The 17,308-nt window shown below is 36.3% G+C and overlaps 1 protein-coding gene across 1 annotated transcript in view; it reads right to left on the bottom strand.

Annotated features, from left to right (window-relative positions):
• The window catches only part of MTA3 (metastasis associated 1 family, member 3), a 136,635-nt gene that overhangs the window by 116,689 nt on the left and 2,638 nt on the right, over positions 1 to 17,308 (bottom strand). Inside the window, 3 exon segments of the mRNA XM_010576535.1 lie at positions 13,599 to 13,692; positions 15,625 to 15,692; positions 16,914 to 16,959. Of these exon segments, the coding sequence (XP_010574837.1) occupies positions 13,599 to 13,692; positions 15,625 to 15,692; positions 16,914 to 16,959 (208 nt within the window).

Raw genomic sequence — 17,308 nt, 5'->3', positions numbered from 1 at the left:
TGCTGAATTAAATCAGTAATGTAACCAAAAACTGAGGTGCATTAACTTCCTACCTCTTAAACTTAATGGCTTCTAATTTTGAAACCATACCTCAGCTTAGCTGCATCCGGCTTATGCAAGCTTTGATGGAGAGATTTAAATCACTACCACAATCTGTGGAGTTACAGAAGTTTCACTAAGGTTGTTAAAATACCTTTACAATTATATTAGATCAGTGTAAATTTCAGTTCAAAGAATGCCACTAAGCCCTACTTGCAGAAAAGTTTCTAAACTTTTTCTCCTTTCCTGTATACCTTTTTCTTCTATACTCAGCCCCAAAATTATATACATCATAGGTATCACCAACATATTTTAAAACCTACAGATAAAAAGCTGAGAATGCTGAACAGCAGCAAGTTTACCACACACATCAAAGGGAAGACGGCTGCATGTAAGTCTCTTGCAAGCTTAGCTGGTTGTGGCAAAAACATCAAGTGCGCATTTGGCAGTTAGATGTTACAGCAGTAAGAATTATAAACATAGATTTTGGGGGAGAGAGAGTAAATCTATTTACTGCCAAATTGAGTACAAAAGAGAAACGCTAAGTATAACCATCTGAACAACACTATTCAGACTGTGAATGAAGAGCTCTCTTAGGTGAGCAGTTGGCCAATTTGCTCATCTGAGTGAGGCTTCTTGCCACATGTTGTGTTGTACTAACTTGGTTGTGATGTTTAACCCCTTAGCACTGTTAGTAAAGCAGTTTAATCACCGTTGTGAGCTGGACTATGCATGGCTATACTGTCAGTTTGACTGAGAAAGTGTTTACCAAAGCTGAATTAATTAGCTTTACTTACACCACATCTGTTAGTACAATGTTCAGATGGCTGTTAGAATATATAACATCAATTTGATACTTGCTGTTACTGTCAGATAGGGTTAGAAATCTAAAGCACAAATTCCATGGATTATGAGTCATTTAGACAGCATATTACTATGTAAAGTGTGAATCTGAGCAATTCTGCAGGTAGGAAAAAAAAAGACTGATCGGTTGTGTTTACAGGGAACAGGTGTACTTTTAATTCCTATTGGATAGCACAGATACACACGTGTCCTCTAAGGGGTTATCCAGCCTTCTTACACAATTATCCAGGTGATCCTCCCACACTATCTCGTCATTATTTTTCTAAAGGAGGTCACAAAACAAAGAAATAATTACACTGTACAATCATTAAGAACTAATATGCCACACCTACCTCTCCAACAATAAAAACTGTTTCTAAAATCATGCAAAAGGGTTTTTTTGAGTACTTGTGCAAGTAGCATGTTACAATAATAACAATTCCTAGGATGACAGTTAGCTATAAGCAACTGGTTAGCTATCTCATGTTTATCATAGGCCTGGAGCAAAAATATGTATTGAAAACTATCACAGTTTTCATTACCAGAAAACTCCACCTTCCAAAACTTGATAGATGGGTTTTTTGGATAACTGGTTTTAGAGATTTTTGAGAGCAAGGAGCTTGTGGGTGGAAGGCAGGGAAGGATTACCTTCGTAAGTGGTATGAATCATGATGCGCTACCTTAATAAATATATCCTAATAAATTAAATGTGACATGAATAAATGCAAGACTAATCATTAACCCTATTATTCAGCACTGCAAACTAGTTTATGACAACACTACAGAATAGATGGGTCCCATAGAAGCATGAAAACAATGACATGCAGGCAATGGTGAAAGAGCTGGCAATTCTGTACCATAAATCTAAACTAGATTTTTCCCCTCTCTCCCACTTACCTGGTTTCTGTCTCACCTATTCAAATGCAAACTCTTCCAAATGAGAAAATACCCTGTTACAGGGCTCAAAATGTGTTTGGTCATACATACAGTATGAACTGTAGCAACCCGTTGCAGGATATGTGAAGCAACTGTCCTGCACAGTGTTTTTTTAAGCAGCTCGTTAAAGCCAGCAATCAGCAGACTCAAAAATGTGCCACGAACACAGCTATTTGCAATAAATGAGTATTTTCAGTGTCCCATTACTAGTATCCAGCTCGTCAGCTGAATCAGAAGCCAATTAGTAATTTTTCTAAAGTGTAAATATGTTTAGAGCTGTGGGGGGAAAGGAAGTGCAAAGTTCTAGTTCCACCCTCAAATCCAGGCTGGCAGACCACCCACAGAGCAAAAGTTCACATGGGTAATCTGACACTGTCCAAGAAATCATTTTTTAAATCTATCATGTGGCTCAAAAATTACAGACTATCTGCAAAAATGCCACGTAACCTGCATGAATTATTATTAGACCTGATTTTGAGAAAAGGGAGATCTGTATCTTCCATTTTCATGAGACTGATGCTATTAACAACTTTTCCCATCACTTGGATTTTCACCATTTCCATACAGACCTCCTGCTCCTATCTTGTTAAAACAAGATGGCCTTTACTTTAGAATAGGCAACAGGTTTGCCTGATCTAGTTAGTTAACAAGTTGTATAGTTGCCTCTCCTTAACAAAATGCAGTGTATATATTTAAAAAATAATAAATGTCTCATGTAGAGAACTAAGAAAACCAAAACCCCATAAGTCTTCTGTAAGAACCCAGAGTCCACATTTAAGATAGACATTGTCATTTTATTTTACTGTGTGACAATGATATCCACAGGGCTTCAGAGATCTAAGCTGCTTTTCTAACATACAATTCACATCCTCAATAGCAGGTAAACAGCTTTTCAAAATTTGCTGGCAGAGACCGAAAGGCACAGATTGTACAAGCACTTTCCTACCCCTACTCAGAATGGCATATGATTCTGCTTATAAAACACAAGTTATTTATCTTCTACAGTATCTCCTTCCAGCAGGGCTGAATCTTGTTTGATTTTTTTTCAGGAAGGAAAGAAGAAGTAGGAAAAAGAAAAGAAAGAAAGAAAAGGTTTTGTATATCCTCTTCTTGAGTAAACTTAACCAAGACACATTAAAGCTCTATGTGCAGGATTTTAAAATGAGAAGAACGTTATCCAAGATAATGTCTGCTCAAAGCCAGCATGGTAAGAAAGCTTTTCTGTTTATAGACCTGATGAGACAAGCAAGAAGAGAAGTTCATTCACTCTGATGATCTGTGTAAGACTTAAAAGATCATTTTTTTCCATCTTCAGCTATGCTAGAGATTTATCTTCCAGAGTATATGATTTCCTTGATGCATGGACAGAGATCTTAAGATTCTAATTAACAGGAACTATACATACGAACTGAGAAAAGTATGACTTTAAATTATTAAAACCTTTTAATTTATTAATTCTGATGCCAGTGGAGAAAAACAAAACAACAAGCAAACAAAACAGCATAAGAGTAAACATTACGTTGTGTTAACTAGTCAAATCTTTAGTACAAATGCCATTTTCATCACTTTTATTTAAATAAATGGAAACAAAGGTCAAGTAAACTAATAATGTTTTTCTTCTACTCTCAGTACTTTGTTTTATAGACAGCACATTGACATACCATGTTTGTTATAGTATCAAGTAAAATATCAAAAATTATCATTCATTTACTTCATACATGTTGAATGTTCAGTATTCTGATGCTGGCTTCTTCTCCCGTTATTAAGAAAAAAATTAAAAACAGAAAAAAGGGAAGAGCATTATGAAAGCATATGAAGCTAGTCACTCTTTGAAGGCAAATATAAATACAAAAGCTGCCCATATATCAAAGCCCTTTTTCTTGTATGATACTTGGCAACTGAATCCTTGGCCTCTTGAGGCCCTACTGAGAATAACAGCATCAGGATTTCACTCCTGACAGCAGCATCAGTCAATGGATCCAGCCTAAAGGAACTGTCACATAGCAAAAGGCCACAGTACCCTGTAGGACTAGGTTAGAGGTCACTGACCCTGCCAACACTAACAATTTCTGCACTGGTCTAAGCCAAAACAAAGCTGCACTTGTAATACAGGAAACTGAAACATGACTCTCTTCAGCACTGCATATCACTGTCACAATCCTCCACAGAAACAAGAACAGTCAAATGAAAATTTAAGTCTATCACTCATCACATCAAAAATGAGGAGACTGCTAATTTCGTTGCGCTGTTTTTTGATAGATGCTTAACCTGTTGTACAAGTGGAAAACGCACATGTACTTACATAACCTTTGGATGTATGCATACATAGTGCTCTATGCATAGCCCAGCGCTACGCAATCTGCACAGCGAAGATATCTTATGTACTGTGATAAATCCGCACACAAGTTTTGGATTCAGACACTGGGTGACAGTCAAAATGTACTAATAGCTCCCCAAAGTTTTTTAGGAATTTGATAATGTAGAACAGGCTTTTACTGAAAAAAACTGCACTTTTTACCAATCAAACTTGTTTTGCTCATGGGAGTGATGTATTCTACATTATTACAAAACATCTCTCTGCAAGGATCCTTGCAGTAGCATTTGTGTAGCACAACAAAACTGGAATCAAAGCAGGTTCACACTACAAATCTTCCCTTGCTCAGATAGGGTTACAAACAGCTGAGGTGAAAAACAAAGTATTGATCAAACAGACAAATCACATGGCCAAACAGCACAGCCATTCCAGCCACCCACTCTGATACTCCATGTGGTTCAGGGCATGTCAAACTCAACATATACGGTAACTTTGAGCCCATATCCTGTTATTCGCACAGGCTACATTTAACAGAAAGAGAATCTACAGACAAACCACAGAAGTACTTCATAGATTAATCTTATCTGCTACTTCTACCTTTTCCACAATACCTCTCACCATATATATACTCAGCACTGCATGAATCAGCTTGGGTAGGAAGCACTACACTCATTCTCACACAGTGCTTTGCCCAAGCTAATGGGCTCCATCTCTGTCATCCTGTGTGAAGTTACAGGCATTCATGAGTATTACCAAGGTCAAATATTCCAGACTTCATTCCATTGCATGATATAGACATTCAAAAATTACCGCTGGTAAGCCTTTAAACCACCAGGCCTGATCCCCGATTCATATATTTAACTGCCACTGTGTGATGGGAAAAAAGGCTTTCTATATTAATAGTGAGTTTACATCATTCAGATTTGTAAATGATATAAACTACTAACTCAATTAGACTATCAGAGAACTCTTTGAAGATGTAAAATGCATCTCTAATTGGAGCTTTACAGATAGAGATAACCTAGCAGTGTTTTTGTAGTCTAAAATTTATGCCTCAGGTGCTTTGGTACAGTGTGGATGCACTGGGGAGGAAGTGGGAAGAGTCACTTAAAATTACGAGCCAAAGGGCGGGGGGGGGGAGAGTAGAACCATCCAAGATTATGGAAATCTAGGAGGTGTGAAACATCCTATTTATTTTCATGATACAAAAAATTGTGATCAATAATATCAATTTAAATGTTACCAGTATTTTGGAGGGCATCAAGAAAACAGTGTAGGATCATTGGCGTGCACAATTAAGGAACATTAAGGAGGCAAGAAAGTTAGCAGCTGAGAGATGACAGTTACGTGTTTTCCACAAATCAAAAGAAAACCAGAACAAGAAGTACAGTAATACTAATGCACGTATTTAAACTTGACCATGGGGAAACAAATCCTAAGGAACACAGGAAACAGAGAATGCACAATGCTTTGGCAGTTTTCTGTGAATGCTGTCTATTTCCAAAAACTCGAATGTGAAGAATTTATTTTGTGAGTAGAGCTCAAAAAAAGTGCCAACTTTTGTACCCCACTGAGTCCCTCCATATTGAGCAAACACACTAAATAAATAATTTCAGTAATTAAGTAATAACAATAAAAGCTGAATTTCAGGTATATATTAAACAGTTTTAAGCATAAATATGAAATGGTATTTTGCAGCTTTCCACTCTCCACAGCAAACTCACAGAGTTAATCCAGATTTTGGGTTTTGTTTGTTTTTACATTCACACAGATTGGCAGCAATGTGTTCAAGCCTTTTAAATTATGCATTCAGAAAGTAAGATTTTTGAATTTAAATAAAAATAAACTAGGTATGGCCACCCAAAAATTATAAATCTATTCTTAAGAGGTCAAAAGATGAAGCTAGCAGTTACTAGCTAGTTTGCTAGTTCATGCAAAAATTCAGATGCAGTTATATAAACTAACTGCATAGAGTGGACAATATTTTTATATGTGCAAAATCCTACACACTCAAACGCAGATCACGTACACTCAGGTGAAAAAAAAGTATTTATGCAAGTCTTCCATCAGAGCTAAGAACTCCTAAAATTATGAATTTAGTTTGAAATCCATTCACTCCAGTAAGAGAAGATCATTAACATTCACAATCTAACAAGACATTCTGCACCAAAGGAAGAGTCTGAACAGCCACAGCAGTTAATAATTCCACAAGATACTTAGAGCTGACAGTAAACTTGTTAATGAGACAATATACACTACGGTTAACTACTAATTCTAAAATGTCATTCACAAAAAGAAGACTCGGATATTGTCGGAGGCAAAAAGCTCCTCATTACTGCTTCTTTATTGCTTTTACCATTGAGGGGAAAAAAAAATTCACAAGTATGCAGTTCTTGCACAAAAATCAAATGAACAAAACACATAATTTATGGGACTACCCAAAGCCCCCTTGAAAAGGATAATTGGGAGCCTTGAGACAAGTTTCTCCTTGGTGACAAGGATGTAATTTTGGACAAGGCCTGCTCTATTTCAGCAAGTTCTGAATTTTCTTCCCCTCTCCAAATAAATTACAACTGAAGGCATTCTCTTGGGTAAATGAAGAAAAACTTCATGTTCCCTTGTCTCAGGAGATCAAAAAGGTCATATCTTCCTCACAAAAAAACCCACCCATTCCTCAAGCTCATTTTCAGTGAAAGTGATAGTTACACTAAAATAAAAAGACCTTAGCATAAAAGCTACTCTGCCACTGATGAAAGAATTTGTTATCTGTATCATTCTTAAATGGTCCTCCTAGGGTGTGCCTCACCCACATCACAGACTTCAGGATCCCCAGAAGCAACATACATACTTGAATTTGCTAGTGCTTAGTCTACATGTCTCTATTAGTTGACTGTAAATAAGTGTAACATGTAAAATTCCAGTCTCAGGCAAAAGAGCCATTGGAACTTATTCTCCTAAACCTTCCTGGCTTACTGTATTTATTTTTGTCTCTGTTCACCACCCCATCTTCAAAGCAAACCCGAGTCTTCTGATGGCTTGCTCACAGACACGGACTTCCGAAAGACTTGTCTTTTCCTCAAAGAGGGCAAATATGTGAGGTCAAAAATCATTTTCTCCTAATTCTTGGGTACTCACCAGGGGGGTAGGTGGACGCAGACGACAGAGCCAGGAACACTAAACTGCAAACAAACACTAGTTTATATTTACAGACCTTCAGATTAAGAAGGTAGTATCTCACTGAACCAGTTACACAAGTCTGCTCACCCACTCGGCATATCTAGCAGCCAAGCCTTCTTCTTCCTTATAAATGCTCCAAGAGATTCTCCTGTGTTTGATTCCCAACTTCGTCTTTCCACGCCTTAGCTCCTTTCTTGGCTACCTAACATCCAGAAAAATGGTATCCTTCATCACAGAGTCGTATCAACAGATCTGTTTTCTTAAGTGCAAGCAGGAAAGAGGCCTTCTCACCGACTGCAGTTAAAAAACAGATGATAACCTACCAGAAAACCTTCCAAAAGCCAGTAAATTCCATGGAAGAGCCACTTACACACTACTCCAAGAGACACAAATCAATTCAACTCTTGAGCTCTAAAGACTATTTTTTTTTTGCACCCACTTGACCATAAATAAGACCCAAAAAGTTTTGTTTCCGTTTTATCTGTATCAAGACCAATGCAATTCAGTATCTTCTTTCCATTCAGAGGACCACCTGCTAAACAGGCAGCTCTTTAAACTTCAATTCCCTTGAAAGAGTAACTAAAAACCCTCTATGCCTCTGAGAACCCTTTTCTGTAGGATGGAGGTCAATCTCTACTAGCACTAGCAGTAAAGGAAATAAACTGTCTTAATTCATTCCCTGGAAGTTGTACATAGGATACAATATGAGCATTCACCACGTTTAAAAAAAAAAAAAAAAGTAGGCATTATTTCAAGACATAAAATTATGAAGGTAGAGAAAATGGATCATATGCAATGGAAGAATTAACATTTGTCTCACATTCATTTGACCAAAGGTGTTTCTAACTAAACATAGGCTGTGGAAACAACAGGTATTCAAGGGAACTAACGGGACCAAAAAAAAAGCCAATTTAAGGTTTCAAATAAAATCTCCAGTCAAAAGATACTTTTTATGCTAAGACATTATATGGTTTAAATTAAGTAACAGGAAAAGTCTCTTGTCTTAAAGTGATTTTTCAGAAAAGGGATTGTGATTAAAGAAACATTATATCCTTTCTGAGTAACAGCTTTTTAGTTTGATGTACAAGAACTAACAAACCACCAAGTTTTTGGTCGTGTTATCATCTGATTGGACAAAAATAACCCAGTAAGACTAGATTATAAATGTTTTGAATGATACAGTCAAATATGTGACTAAGAGAAAAGAGCACTGAACAACACAACATGGTTTAGGCATTTTATTCTGGCATTACTCTGGAGTTCTTTACTGAATCCTGAGGGTCTCCATAAACACATAACTTTTTTCTTATAGACTGAGTATGTGAATTGCCCTATTCCTGTTTTAGTTCTATGTACACTTGAGAAAAATACTGAGAAATGAAACATTCTAAGTTGTATTTCTTTGATTGTTGAAGAGGGCAGGAAAAACTCTCATGTTTTTCCTGGAATTGTGTATTAAGGTTACCACTATGCAACAGCAACCATATATTAAAAAACCTGATAACATATGAAAGGAATTCACATTTCAGTTTTGTATATCTTTGGGAATATTAATGAGTAATCTGCATTACTATTAAATATATTAAACAATATTTCTCAAGTTAAGCTCATTTTCTTGCCATCTTCTATGCTACCTGCTAGCCTGCTGCTCTACTAAAATAAAATGCTTCCCAAAAATCAGATGGAATATTAACAGCTTCCTTCTCTTGGATGCATCTGGAGTGTTTGGCAATTATTATGATGCTAACGTAGACTGACAACATGCAAAATAATTGTTTTTTTTTCATAAATACAAAGCATCTTTATGTAAGAGAGCTCGACAGCAGCAAAACTGCTGTGTAAGATCAAACCATTTCCAGGACTGTCGGAACATTCTTGATAGTAACATACAAAATAAACTCTTATTTTTTATTTGTAAGGCGCTTTGAGATCTTTTAACAAAAGCCATAAAAATGTACTGGTATATTAAGTATTTTTCACCGACCTTAGTAAGAACTTCTAATAAGAGCATTACTTTACAGATAAAGAAACTAAAGTAGAGAGAGAATACTGGATTTGTTTCTGATCACAATACATCAGTGTCATACCAAGGTCAGAACTGAGTACAGACTCCAACTGTTCAACAGGAATCACCAGATCACTAGCAGGACTCTTCCTTTCTTCCTAGAAATCTATCATGTACAAAAATCCTGTAGCAGAAACACCATTTTGCAAAGCAATGTGACAGGAAATATGACTGTCCAAGAGCCAAAGGCTCAGAAAAGTCCTAAAAAAAGTGCAACTATGAGAAGTAAAGGTGGTTAAGTGATGTCTACAAAGAGCAATTGAGATTGAAAAAAGGAGATTTTGACTATAGCTTCTGTAATCTAGAAAAATCTCAGTTTTACCTTTGATCTCTCAGTCACTGAAAACAATATGCATCAATTTTTTTTTTTAAATTGACTACTGTCTCATTCTCAAGAGCATCCATTTTGTTAATGAGAAAAAATACATAGTGCATGGGCTTTATCATAGGCCCAGAAAAATTCTGGGCATTTAGTCAGAAGCTCAGCACACCTAAGTCAAAGCAAGCTCTCTTAATAAATCTGAAGACAAAGGCCTCTGACAACAGGAATTTTTTTTATAACCTCCCCAAGGTGGCTGACTAGCCAAAAGCTGTTTGAGGAGTTGCAGTAAGAGAATGATTCAGACATAGTATTACATAGTATTACATGACAGCACTTTATAGCACATGACCAGATAAAGAATTTAAAATGTAAAGAACTGTAAAAAATGGCATCATGCACTCAGGCCACCCTGAGTGCATTAATCTATTTCAAACAAAGGAAATACAAAAGTTAAGCCCTTCACTAACACAAACTCAGTGCTGGTACAGAGCTAGTATAGTCCCCCCTCCTCAGCTATTAAAACCTTGCCCTAAAATATTTATGTCCACTTTAGGTAAAGGATCATCTAAATTTTATAGATCCAGCTACAGTTAGCAATTTCTCAATCACACCATTTGGTTAGAAAACATCTCTGTGCCACCCATTTATGTTTGCTCCAACTGTTTTAATGACCTGAGTGGTTTTGACCCACCTCTCCCAAGTGCATTTGCTTAGGTACTTTAGTCATCTGTTGCACTAGCTCTTGTACTGCCTGCTGTCTTCTATTCATCTCTTTTCCTTCTTTTCCCCATAAAGTAAGCCTTACTCTGCTGCTCCAAGAAAGGAATGAGCCCTGCACAGTGACCCTATGGTAATGGCTACAACCTAAGAGTGGTGGCTGTTAACACTCCAACAGAACTTCCCTACTCAGTTCAGGAGGCTGCATAGGATCAAGAACCTGATCTTGGCCAGCATTTTGTTTTGGTTTTCAAGTTGGCCTTATCATAAACTCAAATTTACAGTAACAGAAATCAAAGGGGGGAAAATGTAATGTCTTCAAGGGCCCATAAAACATTGCAAACCCCTGGATTTCAGTGGCTATGGTCAGCTTATAGAACTATTCCCAGATCTAGACTGACATCATACATGATGCTGATAGACGAAAATGCTTGTTAATTAACTTCCACCAGAAACACCAGATAAAAAATGGAGGAAATGCAATTTCCTCAGAGATTAGTGTCAGATACTTAGAAATCAAGGGAACTCCTCTGTACCTAGTATTTTAGAACGGCCTAAGAAAAACTCGTTCTTTCCCTCCCAATTTCTTTTAATATCCTGAACTTTTTTTGAAGATAACTTAAAAAAACCCCACACACACTCCCAAAGCAGTATATTGACTCTTTACCAGTGACAGTATCACAGATCTACTTAATTCCATTTTTTCCAAACATTCTTTAAAATTGTTTTGAAACTTTTTCACATTATTGAAAATTTGTTCTTGAAGCTCCAAAGTATGTTCTTACAAAGCTATCTTCTTCTCTTATTAAATGGCACCGTACCTACATCATAAAATGGAACCTTCAGAAATTGAAGTGTCACACAAAAAAAACCCAATCCCCACCTGCCAAAACCTTCAAAAGTGCATTACTAGGGACAGTTTTCGCTATCATAAAGAAAAAAAAAAAAATTGCTAGAAATATAAAACGTCATCAGAAAAGATCAAGCAGATCTTATACTTAAAAGACTTCTCTAGACACATACACTGGAGTAACCAGTGACTGAACCAGAATTTAAATTCCATAAGAAACTTGCATCTTTTAGCATTTATTTTATAACAATCCAGGTAGAAGTCCTGAAGCATCAACATGTTTAGAGCTATATAAAACATTCAATACATAAACATACAAATATTTTGTTTACATACATCATATTTTGAAACAGAAAACTGTGGCATTCCATCTAAACATTTAAATTGATTTGACATTTAAGTACATCTGCTGTACAAAAATCCAGGCAAGCAATCCTACACTATGTGCTGTCCCCTGTAACCGTAACATACATCTCGTAAGATAACTCAGCTGTACAGATTCCACAGATTGGTCAGAAAGAAAACATTATGTACAGAGGAAATGTCCACAGAAAAACCTAATCCATAAGAATGCTGGGTTAGAAGACTTACAACCTGTGAGACCGAGGCATTCTAAAGACGCTTGTTGAATCAGCTAGAAATTACGTTTCTATTTTCTCACTAGAAAACAGCAAGAGAATCTCAATAGAGAAAACATGATGGAAGATTCCATGGTACTTCTACTGACACCAACAAATCCCTATTATGCTATAGTGGAAGAGCAACAGACCGTCAACAAGTCCTTTATATCAAAGTGCTGACAAAATGGCAATCTAAAACTCACAAAGGAAATAGAAAAATCTTATTCACTTTTCCAGATTGAATGATGCCCACAGAACTAACACACCCTTTTCTAAAAAATAAGCCAACCAAAAAAACTTAAAATATTCACCTTTTACAAGTCAAATGAAAAATAATTGTACTTCCAGTAAAATTGTTATCCTTTCATCCTTCCCTGCCCCCTCCATTAGAAAGGAAAAACAAAAAAATGCACTGGAAAGCTTAGTGAAGCTCACTAGAAGTTCTATGTTTCTATACGCTTCACATGGGAGAACTCAAAAGACTATAATGATTGCGGAGGTAGACTACCGTCAAATAGGTCACCAATAATTATAAAGTGTACCCAACCATATTAGAAAAACATCAAATAAATCATTCCCTTAGAACATAAGCAAGATCTACCTTCTTTCTTTAAAAACCAAGCTAGTACTTCAAACTATGTACTCAAATCACCTCCAATTCTCTAGGACCAATGAAAGAATAAAACAAAAGCTGAAAGCTGGCTGTTTCTCTTTGCTAACGGTACTTATATTAGTAAAATTATCAGAATTTGACATTAAAAAAATACCTTACAATTTGTTTAAGTGCCTAATTACTCCATAATGTATCTGCACACAAAAGATGGCATCAGGTAATGTCTTTAAAGAGATTCATCCCGATAAATTAGAGAACAGAGATTTATAATCCCTACATCACTTATTCACGTATTAATTTTGAAAACTCAAGTATCATTTATAATGAGTATGTTATTTAACAGTATATGGCAAGAAATTTACCAGACGTTGACATATTTAACACATCAGTGCAATATTTTGCAAATAACTATTTTCTCAAACATCTCAGTTTTTTAGGGTCTGTTTTTGTCTTCAGAATTATATTTTAATTATAAAGTTATGGAAAAAATATCATATTTCAGTTGTAGACCAAATGGCAGCTACCAAAAAAAGTTAAGTTCATGATGAAAATGGGACTTTTTTTTTCCTATTAACACTTGTTGCTTCTCTGAAAAACCAATGAGATGATGCTTACTACTATTTTACTGATTAATATCTACATTTAGCATAAATGCACATAACAGCTATTTTACAATCCCTAGTGATTTTCAGTCTCCAATAATACATTTCATCCTTTACAGTAAGCAACACACAATTATGTCCAACTCAAAAAAACTCGAATCAAATCCTCATGAATGCTCTTAAGCTTAAATTGACTTACACCCAAGATTTACTTTTGACATAAAAAAAGAAATATGGCTGTATCTTCCAGATGAAAAAGTATATTCTTTTTTTTTTTTCAAATGGAGACTTTCAATCACTTTAATACAGCTTAACTTAAGTCCCGGAAGCAACTACTAGGAGCAGGGCCAGTATCAGATAATGCTAAGCATCTAACTTGGTATTAATTAATGCCTAATATAAATATATATTCCACATGCCAAAGAAATGCAATTTCAAGTAGCTGCAGAAACAGAACAGGCTATGATAGAAAGAAAAAATGCCCTATACGATCTACTTACTAGCATGCTTATCTGCAAGCATTATAAGGCTGTTGGAAATATCTCTTCGCCTGTAAAAACACACCACTTTTGCTTCCACGTTTCCATTGGCAGTCTACAAGAGAAAGATAAATCAAGTCAGAATGTATCTTTCCTTAGCTGAGTAATACAAATTAAATGTCCTCTGCTTGCAATTTTCCCTCATGTTAGTAGTTCTCACATGGTCAGGCTGAAATCAACAGAATTACTCAAGTAAGTAAAAACTTCCTGACACAGGCCAATATCAATTTCAGATCAGACAACAGTATTGATAATAATTATTTAGTCCTAAGCATTTATATATTATTCAGCTGTTTAGAGATGTAATGCCAGTATTATGTTAACGTAAGAATCCTTAAGAAGTATTAGAAGCTTGTGAACATTTCTTTGCAACCTAGCTTTAGACAGAAATGTATACTTCAAAGTTCTCTAGCATTTTTTTGGAATCATATTTAATATAACATGGTTTATTTGAAAATTCACTTCAGCTTATAAGATAAAAGAGCTATTTAGTTCACAGTTGTTTTCATGGCTCATTACAGCGCTCATGCTCTTTAGCCTGATACTGTAAAGAATCTACTAATATTTGAAGAACTGTACCCTCTTTCTTGTTATGAAAAGTACAAAATTAGTTCATTACCTTGAGTTATTTATTTAAAACTCAATATGTGGCACTGAGAAGTATCATGTTTTAATTAAGTTTCTTACCAAAAAAAAAAAGGAAGCACCTTATCTCCAGTAAAATGATACCCAAAGCATTTCATGACATACATACATTTCATTTGCGTAACATCTCCATGTTTGCTCAATGCCTTTAACACATGAAAACACATAATTCACAATTAAGATATCTGGACTACAGCCTCGAAACTCTCTTTAAATAAAAATTTTAAAAAAGAAAATCAATACATGACTATGCTCTGCCATCCACGAGCAAGATTAAATTATGGCAATGCAGTTTAAAGATAATAAACATTACATTCAGAACACGACTGGAATCACTTCAATTACTGCAAACAAAAAGTATTCTTCTCCAATAGAAGTCCAAAATGGTTTGCCATGCACAAGTTCAGTGGATGTTGTGTTGGACAGCACTAACAGGTAATGTGGTTGATGTCTGCTATGGAGTAGTGTTATGTTCCATCAGTAAGAAGAAAACCATTTGCAGGTCACCAGTTTTTTAATTCCTTTTCTAACCACAGAAAAAAATAATCTTTATCATTATTTACATCACAACAGGCATTTTGATCATTAACTTTTGACATAATGTATCAGTAAGTTTTAATACTGCTTGACAGAATAGTAAAAATATGCCATGCTAAAAAAAAAAATAAAAAATTAAATCCCACACCATTCTTAGTAGTACAAGAATGAAGAAAAATAATCATGCCTTCCCTAAAATGACACTCTGAAAAGCCTCTATTCTTTATATAAATACACTCATAAAGACAGAGAATAGTCTCTATTTCTCTTCAAAAGCCCATCCTTCATTCACAGCTGCCAATAAGCAGAGCAATAAACAGCCACAGAAGTCACATACTCTGTTATTTGATCACTGCAAGGTCTCACTGATACCTACTAAGTCTTTACACATACATCCAAACGCAGACACATTACATGATTGCTATCATTCCAGATGGATTCACAGTGTCATGAACATACAGAGAATTAAATTCATTCATTTCCTCAAGCATTCATAAGATTCGTTTAGAAATTTTTACAGCAGAGTACTCCTGTTCACCAGGAATGATCAACTGGGCATTTCCTTAGATAACAGAGAATTACAGGATATCACATAGCAAGATTTCAGTAACTGAAACATGCACAAAATACATAGCAAATCTCAAGAAAGTAAAAAAAAAAAAAAAAAAAGCAAAACCCAAAAAACCCTCCAAAACCCAGAAAATTCTACCACAATAGAAATCTTATGGAATGGATATCATTATGTTTTTGAAGAGTGCACTGACTGTTGTCAAAGGTTAAGCAAGAATCTTAGATACTTGTGTACCTTGTTAAGTTCTTCAATTCTCCTAATGAGATATGGATTGCTGGAAGAATTTTCAAAATAAACATAATCTGCAATGGAAAAAGGAAAGATATTGAAATACCAGGAAAAAAATATATGTAAAAGCGTATCATTATTAGTGCAAAAATTTTCTTTTAAACCTAGAAGCTGTTAGAAAGCTGAGATTTCTTAGTAAATGTTAAGACAGTGAAGTATTTCTATACTGACTTTAACATAATTTGTTCCTACATTCTGGTTATAACTGCACTACACATGCTTTAATAATCATGCTGAAATAAAGTTCAATGCCTTGTGTTGGAGCTTACATTGTAATTCAGTAATCCACACACTTCATAAATCTTGATATAAAAGCGGCAGTTTCTCACAATCGATTAGGGAAGATTTAAGAATCTTTAGTGAGTTTCTTTATTATGGAGATAAATATTTCTGTAAGATATGCTACCTCACATTTATTATCTGGTGCTATGGTAGTACAGTTGTCCAAATGAGTAATGTACATTTTATGATACTTGCTTTTTTTTGTCATCTCTGTGTAGTAACACGCGAACTCTATTAAGCAGTAATAGCCATGAGATTAGCGAGGTTCTTCCAGGACAAAATCCCTTATAGTGTCATTAATATATTTTCATAGAGTATATGGAAGTTTACTCATATCCTGAAAGCTGCCCTCACGAAACATACGAAGAATTGACATGCAGTGCATTTCCTTCGATAGTTTTCTCAAAACTCGTTTCCCTCAAATGAAAAAGTACCCATCAAATGCTAACCACACTTTACATTTGCTATTTGACTTCTGCACCATGCACCTTGCAACCTTTATTTAAAAAAATGGGTGGGGTACCAGAACAATGTATACAGCTCCTCTGCAATGCTTTGACACTGCATTACGGTGAAATCGAGCCTCAGGTAGCTCATTTAGCTCTAAAGAAAGAATATGATCTCTGGATATCGTTCACAATTGCTTATTAAGAGTACAACAAAAAAACTGAGAATTGATGACCTAAGAAGCAACCCCTACCCAGATTTCAACAGCGCTACTCCGAGAAAGATTACTTTATGAGTAAAGGCTGACGGGATTACAATCTAAATGCCCTAACGAAGGAGTATACAGATGGATGATTTGTGGATCTATCAGCATATCTCAGAACAGAGGCAGAAAGAGATTCAAACTACTGTCACCCCTCGTTTCCTTGCATCTTCCCTCTCAGCTCAGGCTGCTGAAGAGACAGCAGAAGGAAACAAGCTATTTCTGAGCACCAAGCACTGAAAACCTAACTTGAGCGGTGCACCTGAGCCACAGCGCTAGGAACACAGCCATGTTCACTCCCAAAGGGAGGGCAGCGAAAAGTTATCGGTGTCTACTTCGACAGGCCGGGGGTGGCAAGAGAAACGCTTGCCGTGTTTTTTACCGCCCAAGTGCCCCCCCCTTTGCCCAGCGCCAAGCAGTCGCGTAGGAGCGCACTCCTCTGGGGTCACGTCGGTGAGCAGGAAAGCTGACAGAAATCCCCCGGTTACGCAGCCGGATTTATTATTTCTCCGCGGGAGGCGAAGGAAGGCGCGGAGAAACTCCGCCGCTAACGGGAAGGAGCGGAGGCCGGGATACGGCACGAGGGGAAGCGCCGCCGGGCGCCCCCCGGGGCGGGCGCCGGCTGCCCGCGCCACGCCG

This window comes from Haliaeetus leucocephalus, unplaced genomic scaffold (assembly GCF_000737465.1).
Source record: "Haliaeetus leucocephalus isolate CR32 unplaced genomic scaffold, Haliaeetus_leucocephalus-4.0 Scaffold526, whole genome shotgun sequence".
In the NCBI taxonomy this organism is placed as follows: Eukaryota; Metazoa; Chordata; class Aves; order Accipitriformes; family Accipitridae; genus Haliaeetus; species Haliaeetus leucocephalus.
The sequence above is the reverse complement of the archived record's forward strand: the minus strand, read 5'-3'. Positions and strand labels throughout refer to the sequence as shown.